Source organism: Dermochelys coriacea, chromosome 26, assembly GCF_009764565.3.
Source record: "Dermochelys coriacea isolate rDerCor1 chromosome 26, rDerCor1.pri.v4, whole genome shotgun sequence".
NCBI lineage: Eukaryota > Metazoa > Chordata > Testudines > Dermochelyidae > Dermochelys > Dermochelys coriacea.
Genome location: NC_050093.1, coordinates 11,962,192 through 11,978,953, shown reverse-complemented (window position 1 = coordinate 11,978,953; position 16,762 = coordinate 11,962,192). Strand labels below are relative to the sequence as shown.

Below are 16,762 nucleotides of genomic sequence, written 5' to 3'. Positions count from 1 at the left end.
GCAATGTCCGAAGCAATCGCGCAGTATAATTTCACTCTAGCATGGGCCGTGCATATCCCTAGGTCTAGAATGTAGTTTGGGAGCAGAATGCGATCCCTGACTTCACTGGGGGCATTCCCTGTTCCCACCTTTCTCTACAGTCTCTGTTAACATTGCACTGGCTAGAAGCCTGCAGGCTTCACTATTGCTGCAATGAACCGGTCCCCTTATAGTTAAACACCGAGTAGCACTGAGCTAAGGCCCACAGCCCTGGGACGCCCTCCCTCTCCCCCCTGCCCCTTGCAAGATGAATGCTATTCAGTCTCATTGAGCTCCTGTGAAAGGCCCTCCCTGTAGGGCAGGTGCAGGTTTAAGTCTTCGGTGCTGCCTGCCTCCTTGTCTCTGCTATAAAGCCTGCCTTGCGGTGTGCAGACTGCACGATGCCAGCTTGCTGGCGGCTTGCAAAGAGCAGATCTCGCCCTGGCTGAATGCTGCCAGCAGTGGCTCGGCCATGGCCTTGCTGCTAGGCACAAGCTTCCTGTGTGCCCTCAAGAGGCTCATCACCATTGCCATCTCAAAGGTCTGCCCCCGGGGGGTGTAGGTGCTGGACAGACTTAGCCCTCTGTACTCAGCAATGTGAGCTGCTTCCCTAGCTGAGAAGAGGAAAGATTAACCCTTAAAAGACTTGTGGCACCTTAGAGACTAACACATTTATTTGAGCATAAGCTTTCGTGAGCTACAGCTCACTTCATCGGATGCATTTATGCTCAAATAAATGTGTTCATCTCTAAGGTGCCACACGTCCTCCTTTTCTTTTTGCGAATACAGACTAACACGGCTGCTGCTCTGAAACCTTAAAAGACTGGTTCTTGGAAGGAAGCGTCCAAGTCTCCCGGCCCCCAGCCTCCAAAGAGTTAACAAGCTGGTGCATCTCTTCCTTCCTCTCCCTCTGGATTGTAGCTGAGAGATGTTCTGTGCATCCAGCCCCTGCAGGGACCAGCGCTCCCCCCTTCCCGGCAGGTTTCTCGCCCTCCGCCATAAACCCCCCCCCCCCGCAGGTGCTGCGGGACCCAGATTAACAGCCGCGCCAAGAGCAAAGCACCTACGCGCTGCAGAAATGGAGGCCGGGGTCTCTCTGACGCAAAGCCGCGGCTGCCTGCAAAGACGCTGCCCTGCTCCCCGGGTGAGACGCCCGCAGAGGGTCTTAGCGCGGTGGGCCCAGCTTGGCTCCGTTCCGAGGGCGCAGCCAAAGGACGCTGCGGAAAGTCCTCTCCTAGGAGCCAGGCCGAGCAGGGGACTCTCTGTGCAGGCTGGGCCGTGCCACTTGTTCAACTTCACGGGCCTGAAAACGATCAGGAAGCCAAAAGGGGAGTCTGCACCCTGAGCGCGAACCTTAAAATCCCGGCCTTAATTAAGCCTGCTGCTCGGGGTTCACAATTGGTCCTTACCAGCTGATTCCTGAGCACACCTGGAGGCCGCAGGGAAACGCTGCCGATTTGGGGGCATAAAGGCTGTTCAGCACATGAGGGCAGTAAGGTTTTGCTTCTGGGGGCGTAGGGTTAACTGCTGGTTTAGATCACAAGGGATTGAGTTTGGTGGCATCTCATCTTCGTCCGTGTCTGTCTTCATCACAAAAGCACTGCGCGGAAGGATAGGGGAGCCCATTTCTGTTTGAAAGGTTCAGGAGTGGAGCACCTGGGTGTGCCGCGGGACAGGACGGAGGTGCATTGGGGAGCAGGAATGGGACTGCGGGGGGTGCCGCGGGATGGGACGGGACGGGACGGAGGTGCATTGGGGAGCAGGAATGGGACTGCGGGGGGTGCCGCGGGATGGGACGGGACGGGACGGAGGTGCATTGGGGAGCAGGAATGGGACTGCGGGGGGTGCCGCGGGATGGGACGGGACGGGACGGAGGTGCATTGGGGAGCAGGAATGGGACTGCGGGGGTGCCGCGGGACGGGACGGGACGGAGGTGCATTGGGGAGCAGGAATGGGACTGTGGGGGGTGCCGCGGGACGGGACGGGACGGAGGTGCATTGGGGAGCAGGAATGGGACTGCGGGGGGTGCCACGGGACGGGACGGGACGGAGGTGCATTGGGGAGCAGGAATGGGACTGCGGGGGGTGCCGCGGGACGGGACAGAGGTGCATTGGGGAGCAGGAATGGGACTGTGGGGGTGCCGCGGGACAGGACGGAGGTGCATTGGGGAGCAGGAATGGGACTGCGGGGGTGCCGCGGGACGGGACGGGACGGAGGTGCATTGGGGAGCAGGAATGGGACTGTGGGGGGTGCCGCGGGACGGGACGGGACGGAGGTGCATTGGGGAGCAGGAATGGGACTGCGGGGGGTGCCACGGGACGGGACGGAGGTGCATTGGGGAGCAGGAATGGGACTGCGGGGGGTGCCGCGGGACGGGACGGAGGTGCATTGGGGAGCAGGAATGGGACTGTGGGGGTGCCGCGGGACAGGACGGAGGTGCATTGGGGAGCAGGAATGGGACTGCGGGGGTGCCGCGGGACGGGACGGGATGGAGGTGCATTGGGGAGCAGGAATGGGACTGCGGGGGTGCCGCGGGACGGGACGGGACGGGACGGAGGTGCATTGGGGAGCAGGAATGGGACTGCGGGGGGTGCCGCGGGACGGGACGGAGGTGCATTGGGGAGCAGGAATGGGACTGCGGGGGGTGCCGTGGGACGGGACGGAGGTGCATTGGGGAGCAGGAATGGGACTGCGGGGGGTGCCGCGGGACGGGACGGAGGTGCATTGGGGAGCAGGAATGGGACTGTGGGGGTGCCGCGGGACAGGACGGAGGTGCATTGGGGAGCAGGAATGGGACTGCGGGGGTGCTGCGGGACGGGACGGGACGGAGGTGCATTGGGGAGCAGGAATGGGACTGCGGGGGGTGCCGCGGGGCGGGACGGGACGGAGGTGCATTGGGGAGCAGGAATGGGACTGCGGGAGGTGCCGCGGGACGGGACGGAGGTGCATTGGGGATCAGGAATGGGACTGCGAGGGGTGCCGCGGGACGGGACGGAAGTGCATTGGAGAGCAGGAATGGGACTGCGCGGGGTGCCGCGGGACGGGATGGAGGTGCATTGGGGAGCAGGAATGGGACTGCCGGGGGTGCCGCGGGACGGGATGGAGGTGCATTGGGGAGCAGGAACGGGGGTGCCGCGGGACGGGACGGAGATGCCATTGCATCACAGACGGGCTAGTGACTTGCCCAAGTATAGCAGGGCAGGGAATTGAATCCAGGTCTCCCAGCCACCTTCCTTTTTGTGGCTGGTTTGAATAACTCAGTTAATATGAACCTCTAGTATTCAATATTAGAGAAACCATAGGGTATGTTATCCTAGGGTGGCCAGGTGTCCGCTTTTCCACCACACAGTCTGGTCAAAAAGGGGACCTGATGGTGTCCAGTCAGATCTACTGACTGGACACCCAAAGTCCAGTTATCACCTGCGCCAGCCCCTACTCAGCTAAAGGCACCTCCTACCTGCATCGGGTGGCTGCAGCTCCCAGCCCCGGCTGTGCAGGTGAGTCCTTCCCGATCCACAAAGGGAGAAGGGAAGAGGGGGAAAAGCAGTGAGTGATGGGGGGCGGGTCCTTGGGGGGGCAAGGGTGGGTCCTCGGGGAAAGGGATGGGGAAGGGGAGGTTCCAGCAGTCCTGCTAGAGTGTCCATTTTTGAAATAACGAGGAGTCTGGTGGCACCTTAAAGACTAACAGATTTATTTGGCCACAAGCTTTCATGGGTAAAAAAACCACTTCTTCAGATGCATGGAGTGAAAATTACAGATGCAAATTACATTTTTTAAATATTACCAAGTTGGCTACCCTATGTTATCAACATAAGGGATACATGCCATGTGCCCACCCCAACCCCCTGCCTCCCATAATTGTTAACTGAGTTGTACATCATCCACTATCCCCCCAGGCAATATCCAGAATGTGTTTTTTATGTTGCTGTCAGAAGTGCAAAAAAACACACACATCCAGTCCTGCTGGTGGCTCTTGACCCTTCCATCTCTTCACACAGGTACCAAGAAGTAAACTCTAGACAGCCGTGAAGATGAGCAACGAAACCACCCCAGAGGCGGTCTCTTCCCCTCCGGTCTCCTCCCCCCCGGTCTCCTCCCCGCCCCCCCACGGGCAGCGTTACTTCGATCGGTTCTCCGAAGATGACCCGGAATATCTGCGCATCCGGAATATGGCGGCCAATCTTCGGCAGGACTTCAACATGATGGAGCAGAAAAAGCGAGTCACCATGATCCTACAGAGCCCAGTGCGTAGACAGTGCCTGGCAAATGGCCAAAGCGAGGGAGTGGGAGTCGGGTTTTTATCCCCTCCATTCTGTCTCTGTATCCTAAGACCTAGCTTCTCCACTAGCGGGCTCTTTGATACTGGTGCCTCTATTTATTTGTTTGGAATGCCCAGCTCTAGAAACCAGCTGAAGTCACTAGGAGCTGTGGGTGCTCAGCACCTCTGCAGAGCAGACCCACGGAGCCTCCAAAATGAGTGGCCAGATTCTTAAAATCTCTCGGCACGTTGGGTGCTGAGCGCTTCTAAAATCTGGCCCCGGTTGGGGGTGATGAGCCCTTGAAAATGTGGCCAGGAGCTCTTCTAAAATCTGGCCCTAGGTGTCTTAATGTTGGACATGCAAAAATTGAGACTTCTCCCTCCACCCCCAGTTATTAAAAGCTCGTTCTGCAAGCATGAAGCTTTCTCCTCTTGGAGTGGTCACCAGGGCATGCTCTGTGCTTAAGGGACGGAGCATAGAGAGAGCAACTGATCCCCAGTGTCCTCCTTTAGGTGTTGCTCATTCCCCTGTACCAGCGGGGCTGTGAGTGCCAACCGTGTTTAATGTGTGAGGCCGGGGAGCCTGTTTCCCATGAAGCGCCTTGCCTTGGCGAGGAGCGCTGCCGGCTTTGTCAGGAAGATGTTGGCTCTGTAAAGTTCACGGCGTGGCTGTAAGGCAGCGTGGGCGCCGATCTGTGAAATCGCTGACGGTTCACTGCCTGCCATGCTGTTTCAGTCTTTCAGAGAGGAGCTGGAGAGCATTATCCAAGAACAAATGAAGAAAGGGAACAACTCCAACATCTGGGCCCTGCGACAGATTGCGGATTTCATGGCCAGCACGGCTCCCTCCGTCTTCCCCACCTCTCCCATCAGTATGTTGGTGGATAACTCTTCTCAGGGGCTGGGGGGGGAGGCCTGCCTTGTTGCCAAGTTACCAAACCGGGGTGGGACAGGCATTGCAGGATTCGGAAAGACAATCAAAGGCACCTCTGGGTGCCCATCTCCTCATGAATGTCAGTTGGACTGAGGTGCTTAATTCCCCTAGGCTGACAAGAAAGTCTCAGCTATATCTCTCCCTTCTCTGAGTGGGGTTGTTCGAAGCTCTCATGGTTTCCAGTGAAATATTATCTCATTGCACTGATTTCATATACACCCATACAATGGTCAGCTTTAATGGCAACCAGCATAGGGATAAATAACATTGGGTTTCTGCCCTTCTTTGCTTCTTTATAATGCACAAAGCAGGCCTTGAAGACTGTATTTTGCTGACTCTGTTTTAAAGGGTTTCCCTCTTTATATTTCACCTTAAAAATTCCAGGATTATCAACTCATTCCCTGTTTTTCCTGGATGTCTCCTTGGAAGACCAGAGAACTGTAGCGGGAGCTTTTCTGGCCCTTACTAAAGAAATGGGTGGCTGTCTCTTTAACAAAGAGAAGTTTCCTTCCAAGTGTTTTTCATACACTTGCGTTGAATAAGTGATAACAAAAGAGGTATTTTAAAATACCCTGAACATTATTGCCTAAAAAAGGTAAACATTAGAGTTGTCTGAAATTTTTTGTTCAACCGCTTGTTGATGAAAACCGTCTGTTTTTTTTTTTAAATGGAATGTTTTGCAAACAATTGGTTGGTTTTTTTTTTTGTATTTTCCAGGTTTCTGATCAAGCAATATGTTCCTCTTTCATTCCCCATTTTTCTTCCCCGCCCTGATTTTTTTAATGGCAACGTGTTTAAAAAAAAAAAAAAAAGAGAGTTGGAGTAAAGGGGGGAGGAGATCCTACAAATAAAATCAACCCTAAAAGCCATTGCATTTAAAAATGGGGCTAGGGAGGGTGCTCCCCTGGTGTTTTTTCTCCAGCAATCCCCACCCCCAGTCTAAGACTGGCAGTGATGTGTTCGGGAGTCCCACAGATCCTTCCACGGCCCTCGTGGGCTGAGAGGTAAGGTGTGAAGGGTCAGGGAAGGGAATCCACCATGGGAGTCAACAGATATGGACTGAAGAGCTTGGGGAAGTATCCTGCCTCTCATCTAGGGGAACAGATAGAGATTGGATGGGCCAGTTCCAATGGCCTCGAAGCCTCCTTGCTTCCCAAAGCACCTTCTTGCCAGGAGCCCCTCAAACCAGCTAACCAATCTCCACTTCTCCTCAGGTCTCTCCATGGTGATGCCCATCAACGACCTCCATAGCACCGAGTCATTGTCCCTAGCGAAAGGGGAGCGGCTCATGCGTTGCAAGGTTGGCAGCATCTACCGACTGCTGGACCTGTACGGCTGGGCACAGCTCAGCAACACCTACGTCACGGTGAGGGGGGGATCCCCAGTGGTAAAATGGACGTGGGGCCATCTCCGTAGTGAGGATGGAACATGACGAGGGCCCTACCAAATTCACAGTCCATTTTGGTCAATTTCACAGTCATAGGATTTAAAAATTGTAAATTTCATGATTTCAGATATTTAAATCTGAAATGTCACAGTATTGCACCTGTAGGGGTCCTAACCCAAAAAGAGATTGTGGAGGGGGGTCGCAAGGTTATTGGAGGGGGGTTGCGGTTTTGCCACTCTTGCTGCTTGGGGTGCCACTACCATCAGAGCTGGGCTTCCAGAGAGCGGTGGCTGCTGGCCAGGAGCCCAGCTCTGAAGGCATTGCCCCACCAGCAGCAGAGCAGAAGTAAGGATGGCAGGGTACGGTATCGCCACCCTTACTTCTGCACTGCTGCTGGCGGGGCAATGCCTTCAGAGCTGGGAGTCTGGCTAGCAGCTGCCACTCTCCGGCCACCCAGCTCTGAAGGCAGCGCAGAAGTAAGAATGGCTATACCACAACTCCCCTACAATAACCTTGCGACCCCCCATCCCACGACTCATTTTTGGGTCAGGACCCCCAGTTTGAGAAACGCTGGTCTCCCCTCTGAAATTGGTATAAGTGTAGGGTAAAAGCTCACAAAAGACCAGATTTCACAGGGGGAGGCCAGATTTCACGGTCTGTGACACATTTTTCACAGCCATGAATTTTTGGTAGGGCCCCACAGATGACTGCACACTGCCGTCCTCCTGCCTTTGCCATCCACATCCTTGTGTGGAGCTGAGATGGAAGTGTAGAGTTCTTGATCTTCCAGTTACCAGAGTGGACCAAACTTGTAGGGGGAAGGCTATAAAGAGAGGGAGTTCCGACTGGGAGACTGGTCTCATCTTTTCTACTAACCTCTGGCATCCCTCAGCAAACACTACACCATGTAGCCGGTGCAGGAATGTAACATTTGGCACAGGCTGTCTGTGCTGGTATCTTGCAGAAGTCAATGTATGATCCTTCAGAGGAAGGGGAAAGAAAAACCCGCTCCAACCTACAGTGCTTAAGCACCGGGTCAGCGGTTTAATACTATAGGTGGGAGTTGAGGGTTCAAAGTGAATTATCTCTTGATGTCTGCTCAGCTGTGCCCTGCATCAGATGACCCTGATTTTAGCTCACATACATGCACATGTGCAGGGTCAGAAAGCATCCAGCTGTGACTTCCACAGGCTGACTTTACAGTCCTAGCTTGGGAACTGCCCCTCAGCTGGTGAGATAAGAATTCCCTTTCAGGCCATTCCATTGCTCACTATGCAAAGTGGGCCAGATCCTCAGTGGAGTTATACTGAGCATCTGGACCAGAGACAACTAGTCAACACAGCAAAAAAACCCATAGTGAATGGCATAGATGCTACCGAGAAATGCCATATCCCTTTATCTTTGTGATCAAAGGCTAGGAAATCTAGCAGCTCCAGCGCAGCCGCATGATATGTGATCATGGAACATACGGCACTATACTCTTTGAATTTTTCTCTGTCACTGACTTCCTTTTTTCTTCAGTCCCAATTTCCAGCTGTTAAAGTTCTTGCCCATTCTGTGACCCAAGTGGTACAGTACTGAGACCAAGCTTGGTGAGTCACGTTTGACTTTCCCGGAGATCTGAAACCAAAATGAAACACAGTGGAATCTCAGAGATTGGAGGCTTGAGAGGAAAATGCAGATGAAAGGAATTATGTTTGGTTTCTTAGCATTATACGTGGGCTTGGAAGGATCTAGGATTCCATCCCGGCCCAAACATCTACACTGCAATTAAACAGCCCCTTAGCCCAAGGCCAAGTTAGCTGTCACGGGCCAGCTGTAGGTTTTTAATTGTGGTGTAGATCTATCCTTAGTCCTGGCCAGGAATTTGAAGTCATGGAATGGACCCTTGACTAAACAACATAGTTTGGAATGGAAATGGCTATAGAAAAGACAGATACTCTTAGTAATATGAAGGACTCAGAATGCCCCACCAGGAAAGTAAGAATGCACATGCTGCTGAAAATTGTCCAGTTAATCTTAACTCGCCTCTTTCCCCCCGCTCCTGTGCATTTCTTTTGGTAGATGCGTGTCAGCAAAGAACAGGATCACTTCTTGATCTGCCCTACAGGTCTTTCGTGTAATGAAGTCACCGCTTCTAGTCTGGTGAGTGTGCTAAATAACACCCTTTCCCTTCCTAATGAAACTCTCCACTTTCTCTCCCTCTCTCGATGGTAAATTAAATCCATGCTGGTAAATCTGGGACTGCTTTGGAAGACGTTGACGGCAAAGAATTCTTTATGAGAGATGGTTTAAAAAAAGACCAAAAATTATGATTTTTTTTAACAAATTCCACGTCCACTCCCACCGTTTTTTCTCAAAATTTTGAAATTTGAAATGCTCCAGAGTGGTTTGAAAACTGCAGTGTGAGGGGGAGAGAAACATATGTGGTACTCTCACCATTTTTTTCACCCTTTTTTGGTCAAAATTCAAAGTTTTATGGTTTTTATAACCATTTTGAAAAAGATAGACAGTGAACATTCAATAGCCACCTGATGGATGTTCTCTTCACGCATGCATGGCACACAGTAGGTTGTGATTCCAGCAGATGCCATAAGTCGTATGGGAATGGGCTGAGTTGCTATAGAATTGACGGACCTGATTCTGTACCCATACGTACCTCGCAGGCTTAATTAATAGATTCCAAGGCCAGAATGGACCATTGTGATCATCTAATTTGAACACCTGTAGAGCGCAGGCCAGAGAACTTCCTCAAAATACTTCCAAGAGCAGATTTTTTAGAAGGGAGCACGTTCTTTGAATGCAGAGCCACCTGGAAGGTGGATCCAATGGGTTGATGAGGGAGCGCAGTGGTGTTCTGCAGATCTGGGGTGAGCCAGGGGGAGTGTGAATTCCTCCCCTCCCCGGTAAATCTCTGCTTTCCTGCAGCCTCGTTTCTTTTCTGCTGCAGATTAAAGTGAACATCCTGGGTGAAGTGGTGGAGCAGGGCAGCACCAGTTTTTCCGTGGACGCTAGAGGATTCGGCCTGCACTCAGCCATCTACGCAGCCAGACCTGACGTCAGGTGCATTATCCACTTGCACACGCCTGACACTGCAGCGGTAAGGAGCCCAATCAGTCATGCTGACGGGTTTGCCAGGGTCAGCCGCTCTACGGTTTGCACCGCAGCCATAGAGAGCTGCAGAGTTCAGCTCCGGCTCTGAACATCCTGAGTGACGTTGGGAGGGTGGGGAATCCAGGGCTTCGTTCAGGCTCATTGCTGATAACACCCTGCTCGCCTCTGTGGCTTTGAGATCCGTGTGTGGCATCCCCACTCCACGAGTCTCTCAAACACAGGCCGATCCACATCCTGTTAAAATCAGTGGAATTAACGGGGCATCTGACACAGTGATATTAAGTTTCATTTCCCTTTAGAAACCCTATGATGCTTTGTAAATAGGATAGGTATTTGCATCAAGTAGAGCTGTTACTTTAGCAGCTAATAATAACAGCAAAACATCTGCTCAGGAGAATGGCCTCTTGTTTCCGGACAGCCACAGCATTTGCTGATCCTGGGACAAAACTCAAAGGCAGTGACTTCGTTAGACTGAATGTCTAGCACAAGCCCATCTCTGCTAAGTAGCATCATTCGTAATGGGTTGTGAGAGACCAGTCCTTACTGAGGCTTATTTTCCAATGGGTTTCAACCTTGACTTTAAAACTGTACCCGGGACTTTATAACACCTCCCCGCAAACCCCTGAGCATGCAAATGGTCTTTGCTCATGCGAAGGTGAGAAGGATGAAATTCACACCAGTACAACGGACTTGCACCAGACCGTGTGCATCGCTTTGAATGCCACGTAACCTTTTGAGGGGCTAGGACTCAGGAGTTCGGAGTTCTGTTGCCACCTCGGTCGCAGACAGTGTGACCGTGGGCAAGTCGCTGAATGGCTCTGCCTCAGTTTCCCCACCTGTTCTGTGGGGATAATACTTGACGTACAGGGGTATTGGGAGACTACCTGCCCTCTCTTGCCCCTGGCATGCGACTGCTCAGGGGGATTACACAGAACTGGGCAAGGTCTGTGCTCATCCAGTCCTCTCTGCACAGTGAAACTGTGCCGTTTCTGCCGCACTGGGATGCTGCACGGCCCCAAGAAGGGGGCTCCATTTGCCCCTCACTTGAGCACTTCTCGGATATGTGCACGTTCCGTCATTTAAGAAATAAACATTTTTTCTATCTCCAAACTTCATTTGACTCGCCTTCCGTCAGTTGCTTTATGCTTCTAATGTGATGCAGGGCCGCAGAAGCTGTGGGTGGGATGCGTAAAAGTAAGTGAAAGATGCAGCCCCTGGGAGGAGAAAGGCCAAAATATGTGACTGCTACAAAACTTCAGTTTTCCTGGGTTCCTTTTGTTGGCACTGATGGCAGAGGCTCATTTTTCACACTGATCTACCGCTGCTGAACCTTCATTGTTTCATATGCCCACAAACTGATCAGCTGATGCAACCGCTGGTCTGAGGGGCCAGTCCTGGGAGATGCTGGGCAACGTCAGCGTCCATTGATTCCCCTGAGAGAGAGGGAGAAGGATGCTCTGAGGATATTTCAGGATCAGGGCCGTAAAAGTGCAACAACAGGCCACAGGTTGCAGGTTTGAAAGCTGAGCGTAGACTCGACAGGTGCATTTAGTATAAACCGTGAGGGAACCAAAATGCTACTCTTCCCCTTTGCTTCCTGCGTTCTCTGTTTGCCAGGTGTCTGCCATGAAATGTGGCATCCTGCCTGTATCCCACGATGCCCTGCTGCTAGGCAACATTGTGTACTTCGATTTCAATGGAGAGATGGAGGAAGAGGCAGACAGGATTGAACTACAGAAGTGCCTTGGACCAACCTGCAAGGTTAGGAGAAAAGACACACTTCTCCGATTGAAAGATATTGTGTCTGATCAGCCATCGGGCTAATACAGCTCAGCATGGTCAACATACATGTGGACAAGGGGGATCCAGTGTACTTAGATTTTCAGAAAGCCTTTGACAGGGTCCCTCACCAAAGGCTCTTACGTAAATTAAGTAGTCATGGGATAAGAGGGAAGATCCTTTCATGGATTGAGAACTGGCTAAAAGACAGAGAACAAAGGGTAGGAATAAATGGTAAATTTTCAGAATGGAGAGGGGTAACTAGTAGTGTTCCCCAAGGGTCAGTCCTAGGACCAACCCTATTCAACCTATTCATAATTGATCAGGAGAAAGGGGTAAACAGTGAGGTGGCAAAGTTTGCAGATGATACTAAACTGCTCAAGATAGTTAAGACCAAAGTACACTGAAAAACTTCAAAAAGATCTCACAAAAGTAAGTGATTGGGCAACAAAATGGCAACTGACGTTTAATGTGGATAAACGTAAAGTAATGCACATTGGAAAAAATAACCCCAATTATACATACAGTATGATGGGGGCTAATTTAGCTACAACTAATCAGGAGAATGATGTTGGAGTCATTGTGGATAGTTCTCTGAAGACGTCCATGCAGTGTGCAGCGGCAGTCAAAAAAGCAAACGGGAAGTTAGGAATCATTAAAAAAGGGATAGAGAATAAGACGGAGAATATCTTATTGCCCTTATATAAATCCAAGTTGAATACTGCGTACAGATGTGGTCCCCTCATCTCAAAAAAGATATACTGGCATTCGAAAGGGTTCAGAAAAGGGCAACTAAAATGATTAGGGGTTTGGAACGGGTCCCATACGAGGAGAGATTAAAGAGGCTAGGACTTTTCAGCTTGGAAAAGAGGAATCTAAGGGGGGATATAATAGAGGTATATAAAATCATGAGTGGTGTGGAGAAAGTGAATAAGGAAAAGTTACTTACTACTTCACATAATATAAGAACTAGGGGCCACCAAATGAAATTAATGGGTAGCAGGTTTAAAACAAATAAAAGGAAGTTCTTCTTCACTCAGCGCACAGTCAACCTGTGGAACTCCTTGCCTGAGGAGGTTGTGAAGGCTAGGACTATAACAGAGTTTAAAAGAGAACTGGATAAATTCATGGAGGTTAAGTCCATTAATGGCTATTAGCCAGGATGGGTAAGGAGTGGTGTCCCTCGCCTCTGTTTGTCAGAGGGTGGAGATGGAGAGAGATCACTAGATCATCACCTGTTAGGTTCACTCCCTCTGGGGCACCTGGCATTGGCCACTGTCGGCAGACAGGATACTGGGTTGGATGGACCTTTGGTCTGACCCAGTATGGCCGTTCTTATGAGTTGCTCCAAGAATGGGTTTGACCCCGTAATATTTTCATTGGAGATGGGCTGAAGAGGTGGCATTCAGATCTGGGTCCTGTGCTGGAGTTTGGGTTCTGGTTTGCGGTCCTGTCAGGGCTTCACATTCTGACATGTTGTGAGTTGGGCCCATCATGTGGCGAAAGCACCAGGCTGAGAGGTCTGGGCTCTATAGCTGGCTGGGCGATTGCCCTGCTGTTTGAGTTTGGGCCTCCCAATTGCTTTGTGCCTCAGTTTACCCATCTGTGTCCTGAAATACCCGGGGTTTGATTCATAAATGTTTGTAAAGCTTTTCTGAGACCAGACACAGCAAGAGGAGTGCCACACAGATTAGATTAGAAGGAAATGGCCAATAAACCAGGTGAAGTATCAGAACTACTCAACATCTGGGAAGTTACAAAGGTGTTAAATTGCTGTCACTTTTTACAGAACCTGTCATTCCGAATGTGAGCTGAAATAGCCTGCAAGTCATTCGAGGGACCTTCGGGTGCTGGGCAAAAACCCAGACTTGTCGTTGGACTGTATCTCTGAGTCTCTTTAGAAAGAAATGAATTCACTGGCAATGACCGTGTTAGCTAGTGTTTCATTTTCCCCGCAGATCCTGGTGCTGCGAAACCACGGCGTGATCACTCTGGGCGACACGGTGGAGGAAGCTTTTTATAAAACCTTTCACTTGCAGGCAGCTTGTGAGATCCAGGTGAGCGACTCCAGCACGTTGGAATGAGCATCCACCCTCCTCGATGTGTTTCCAAGGTCTCGTCTCATTACAATGCTTTGTCACTCTGCTCGCTGTGTAATCTAGATGAATATTCCATCTAACCAGCCACCTAGGTACTTATGATTCTTGTCACTGTAGAGTTGGAGTTTCTCCCATAAGCTAAAGACAAAACGACTTGTTCTCTTTCCCTTCCCTACCGCCAGTATAGACTGACACTCACAGTGATAACGTGCTAAGACAGGACTGCATTGTGTCTGGTATGCCTAATATGGGGGAGAGACCCAGGATCATTACAAACGCCCCTGTACAGACTCAATGACTCCTGGGTTTGCAAGTTATCACTGTGGTATAAACTCCAGCGTTCTAAAGCCTCCATCCCAAATACTACATCTTGCAGGATTTCCAGCCACAAATACTCAAGTGCTTGGTGTAGATGGTGGGCTGCAGGATGGCAACATCTTGTTTTGACCCTGGGGAGATGTCCCCCGAGGAGCAGATTAGGTTTGCACTCTAGGAAAGTGCTGCAGGGAATACACCAATTCAATCTGGCTGGATTGCACTGATCATTTATCTCCCTCTACTGGGCAGTCCCTGGAACAGACTTCAGGACAGAAACCAACTTCCAGTTGTTGTGGGTTTTTTTTGTTTGTTTGTTTTTTTACAGCTTTATTTACGATCGTGGCTTTCAGTCACTCCCAGGTTAGTCTTGAGTTTCAGCTGCTGCCCTGTTGTTTGCTCAATAACTTGAACTGGGTCTTTGCCTTCTTCTCCGCTATTTACTGTTGTTTTGGGGTGGGATTTTCAGAAGCATTTGGCACTAGCCTAAATGATTTCCCACTGACTTCAGTGAGAGCAGAGATTAGCAAATGCTGATTTGGAAACCTCGCCCTCTAAGCCTTCAGAGCTCAGCAAGAGCTCAAATGGGGACACAAAAGTAGTGATTTTTTGCACCGCTTGCAGTGGTTGTTCATTATTTATGCGGTGCCATAAACGTGAGTGGTGCTTTCATGATGAATAAAAGACAGTGGCCCTGATTTGGATCTTGCATAAATCAGGAATAACGCCACCAAAGTCAATGGCGTTACACCCATGTAAAAACCAACGTGCGCTGTGAATCGGGCCCAAAGAGCTCACAGTAGAAGAGAGGGTGTAACATGGCAAGAGACGGTATTTCAGGCGTAGTGTGTGTTTGCTGGGCTAGTTTTGGGAGCATTTGCCTTCAGTACACCAAATAGGTGCACCCGTACAAACGCTTTGAGACAATGATATCGCCAGTTTCAACCTGAGCCATATCCAGAAAAAGTCTTTGGCTTCAAACCCCTCACTACATTGGAGCTGCCGTTATTGTAGTTAAAATTATTATTATTTATCATCAAGCACCATCAATTCTACCAATGCCATGGATTCATTTCTAGGCATAGATCAGAGCAGAGACCTTTGCCGGCACACTGGAGGCTTTTGACAAATGTTAAAAATATCTAAGGGCACCAGTGCTTTATTCCACACCTGCCACTTTTACCCTCTTCCCTCCTGCCCTGTCCCCCTCACTCTCCTTCCTTTCAATGCTCCCTCTCCCTTCTCTTTTCTTTCCATTTAGCTGATCCCCTCCTAACTAAACTCAAAATTGGAACATGACATTGGCTGCCACCACATTGTTCACTCTGCTTGTGTGTTATGGCCTTTCCCCCACCCCGTGTTTGTCTTGGTGTTTCCCTTGTAAGCACTTCGGGGCAGGGAATGGGGAATACTACAGAGGAGACCCTCTCTTGGTTGGTCCTTAGGGGCATGACTGTCATAAACGTGATTCTATCTGATAATGATATCAATCAGCACATCTAGAAACCTAACCTCCCTTGGGTAATCAACGTTAGTCACCCAGAATGTTAACAGACAAACGCCCCCAGTTCTGTCACCAACTCAAACCCTCACCAGGCTTCCCCCTTCCCAAATCCCCATAAACATAGCACACAAAAAAATACAGCAATGTCTCGATCTGAACAAACCAGCCAAAGTCGGCAGGAGGCACTGGGAAGAACAGAAAAGGGAATAAACAGAGGTTGGACTGTTAATAGCTTCTTGTTGGCCACATGGAGTAATCCGGTCTGTAGGAAGGGTTTGCATTAAGAAAGGAGAGTCGTCCAGCTGCTCAGGGGTGATATGGCCATGTTTGTGATGATGCCACAATCCTCAGAGGTTGGCACTGTTATAAGCACTGGAATCGCTGAAGACATCAGTGCTCAAATCTCTTCCCTGGCTCCGTGCCTACAGCGAAACCTCTTGCAGCCTCACCTACAGCTACTGTAGATTTCCTTTGTGGGTTGGCTTTCGATTTTTGATTTTTTAAACAGTGGCTTTTTTAAACAGCAAAGCCTGAATATGCAACATGACGATGATAACTTTCTCCTGCTCCGCTCTTCCCACACAGTGCTGGCGCGGCTGTAATGAAGCGGCGGGTTTGGTTGAGCTGGTTAGGCAGCTAGCTTGCAATCAGTGTCGTTTATTATAAATGCCGCTGTCCTCCTCTCTGCACATCGACCTACTTTAGCTGGGAAAACCAGGTCAGCAGTGCTTGCTGAGGCCTGGCCCAGGAGCCATCTGCAGGTGATGGGCTGGGAATACATGCCCTCTGCAGACTGCCTTCTTCCCATGTGCAGCCTTGTTGACAAAGGGCTTTGGGATATTGCTGCTACTCATGGGCCCCGCTGCCTGTTTCCTGTCTCTCCTCTGTGCCCCCCGCTCATTACTCCCTAGTCATTAACTCCCCAGCACAATAGCGGCATTTGAATGCCCAGTGACTCCGGAGGGTGCTTGGCTTTGTTTCCAAACTGGCCTACGCTCTGCCTCTGTAGCTGGCAGGCGGGGAGCGCTCTGGGGTCTGGGACTGTTACATGTGTACCTAGGCTTTCTGAAATACGGCAATGCTGGGACAAGCGGCAAGCAGATATTTCAGTGCCGTCAGCTGAGGAGAGGAAAAGGTCATCAGCAAATAAATGAATTGAGACCGATGCTGCAAACCATCCGGGTGCATGAGTAACATGCATGCTTGCAGGATTAGGGTCTCACATGGCAAACTGTTCAGGGCAGGGGACATCGTTTCCATTCAGGGAGGCCCGGGCTAGACCCCATGGGGGGCCGGGAGGGAGTTACACCCAGCTTCGCTCCTGGTCCCAGCTGCCAGCCCCATGCCCAAGGCT

At 50.8% G+C, this 16,762-nt stretch overlaps 1 protein-coding gene across 4 annotated transcripts in view; it reads left to right on the top strand.

Annotated features, from left to right (window-relative positions):
- The window catches only part of ADD2 (adducin 2), a 97,720-nt gene that overhangs the window by 60,860 nt on the left and 20,098 nt on the right, over positions 1-16,762 (top strand). For all 4 annotated transcript variants that reach the window (XM_038384900.2, XM_043503179.1, XM_043503180.1 and 1 more), the window contains 7 exons: positions 4,017-4,262; positions 5,013-5,148; positions 6,425-6,576; positions 8,662-8,742; positions 9,548-9,697; positions 11,329-11,472; positions 13,449-13,547. In XM_038384900.2, coding sequence (XP_038240828.1) covers positions 4,050-4,262; positions 5,013-5,148; positions 6,425-6,576; positions 8,662-8,742; positions 9,548-9,697; positions 11,329-11,472; positions 13,449-13,547 — 975 coding nt within the window. In that variant the 5' untranslated portion in view covers positions 4,017-4,049. The remainder of the gene's footprint in view (positions 1-4,016; positions 4,263-5,012; positions 5,149-6,424; positions 6,577-8,661; positions 8,743-9,547; positions 9,698-11,328; positions 11,473-13,448; positions 13,548-16,762) is intronic.